Genomic DNA, 807 nt, shown 5'->3' on the forward strand with positions numbered 1-807 from the left:
GCCCTCGAGGGTCTTCAGCGTAGTTGGGGGCCCCCCTTTCTCCCCAGAGGAAACAGGGGCCCCCCATGCAAGGGAGGGGCCCCCAAGACTTTCATTTTGCAGCAACGGGGGGTCTTTTAGGGGGCCCCCAGGGGGTACTGAGGGGCCCCCAGGGGGTACTGAGGGGCCCCCAAGGGGTGCTGAGGGGCCCGCCAAGGGGGCCCCTACTGCGTCGCTTAGGGAGGCTTGGTGCAACTCAGTTGCTGCTGCTGCTTCTGCTGCTTCTGCTGCTTCTGCTGCTACTGCTTCTGCTGCTACTGCTGCTGCTGCTGCTGCTGTTTCGCCTACGCTCGAGGACAGGCGACGCCCCTCTACTATGCTGCTGCCTCTGCTGCTGCAGTCGTTGCTGCTGCTGCAGTCGTTGCTGTTCCTGCTGCTGCTGCTGCTGCTGCTGCTGGCGCTGCACAGCAAACTGGCTCTGGCTTTGTCCCCTTCTCTGTCCCTAAGGGGGCCCCCACGGGGGGCCCTTTCGTGGGGGCCCCCTTGGTACCCACCACTGTGAGGGCCCTCTCTAGGGGGCCCCCTGTTTGCTGCTGCTGCTGCTGCTGCTGGTGCTGGTGCTGCTGCTGCTGCCTTGTTTTCAGCAGAGTCTCTTTCTGCTGCTGTCTCCTTTTGGGGTCTCCCCATAAAGCGAGAAAGCAATTTGCGGGGGCCCCCCCAGCCCTTCTCCTCAGCATGCTGCTGCTGCTGCTGCTGCGGCTGCTGCTGTTGCGGCTGCTGCTGCGGCTGCTGCTGCAGCTGCTGCTGCGGTGGCTGCGGCTGCTGCTG

General features: G+C 64.7%; 1 protein-coding gene across 1 annotated transcript in view; it reads right to left on the reverse strand.

Annotated features, from left to right (window-relative positions):
* ETH_00035970 (uncharacterized protein) overlaps positions 1-792 on the reverse strand; it is a gene marked incomplete at both ends in the record, with an annotated part of 1,180 nt that extends 388 nt beyond the window's left edge. The window contains 2 exons of the mRNA XM_013376002.1: positions 1-12; positions 107-792. Of these exons, the coding sequence (XP_013231456.1) occupies positions 1-12; positions 107-792 (698 nt within the window). The remainder of the gene's footprint in view (positions 13-106) is intronic.
* Positions 793-807: the final 15 nt, after the last annotated feature.

The sequence above is a fragment of the Eimeria tenella genome, genomic scaffold (genome assembly GCF_000499545.2).
Source record: "Eimeria tenella Houghton genomic scaffold, Eth_scaff3080, whole genome shotgun sequence".
Classification (NCBI taxonomy): domain Eukaryota; phylum Apicomplexa; class Conoidasida; order Eucoccidiorida; family Eimeriidae; genus Eimeria; species Eimeria tenella.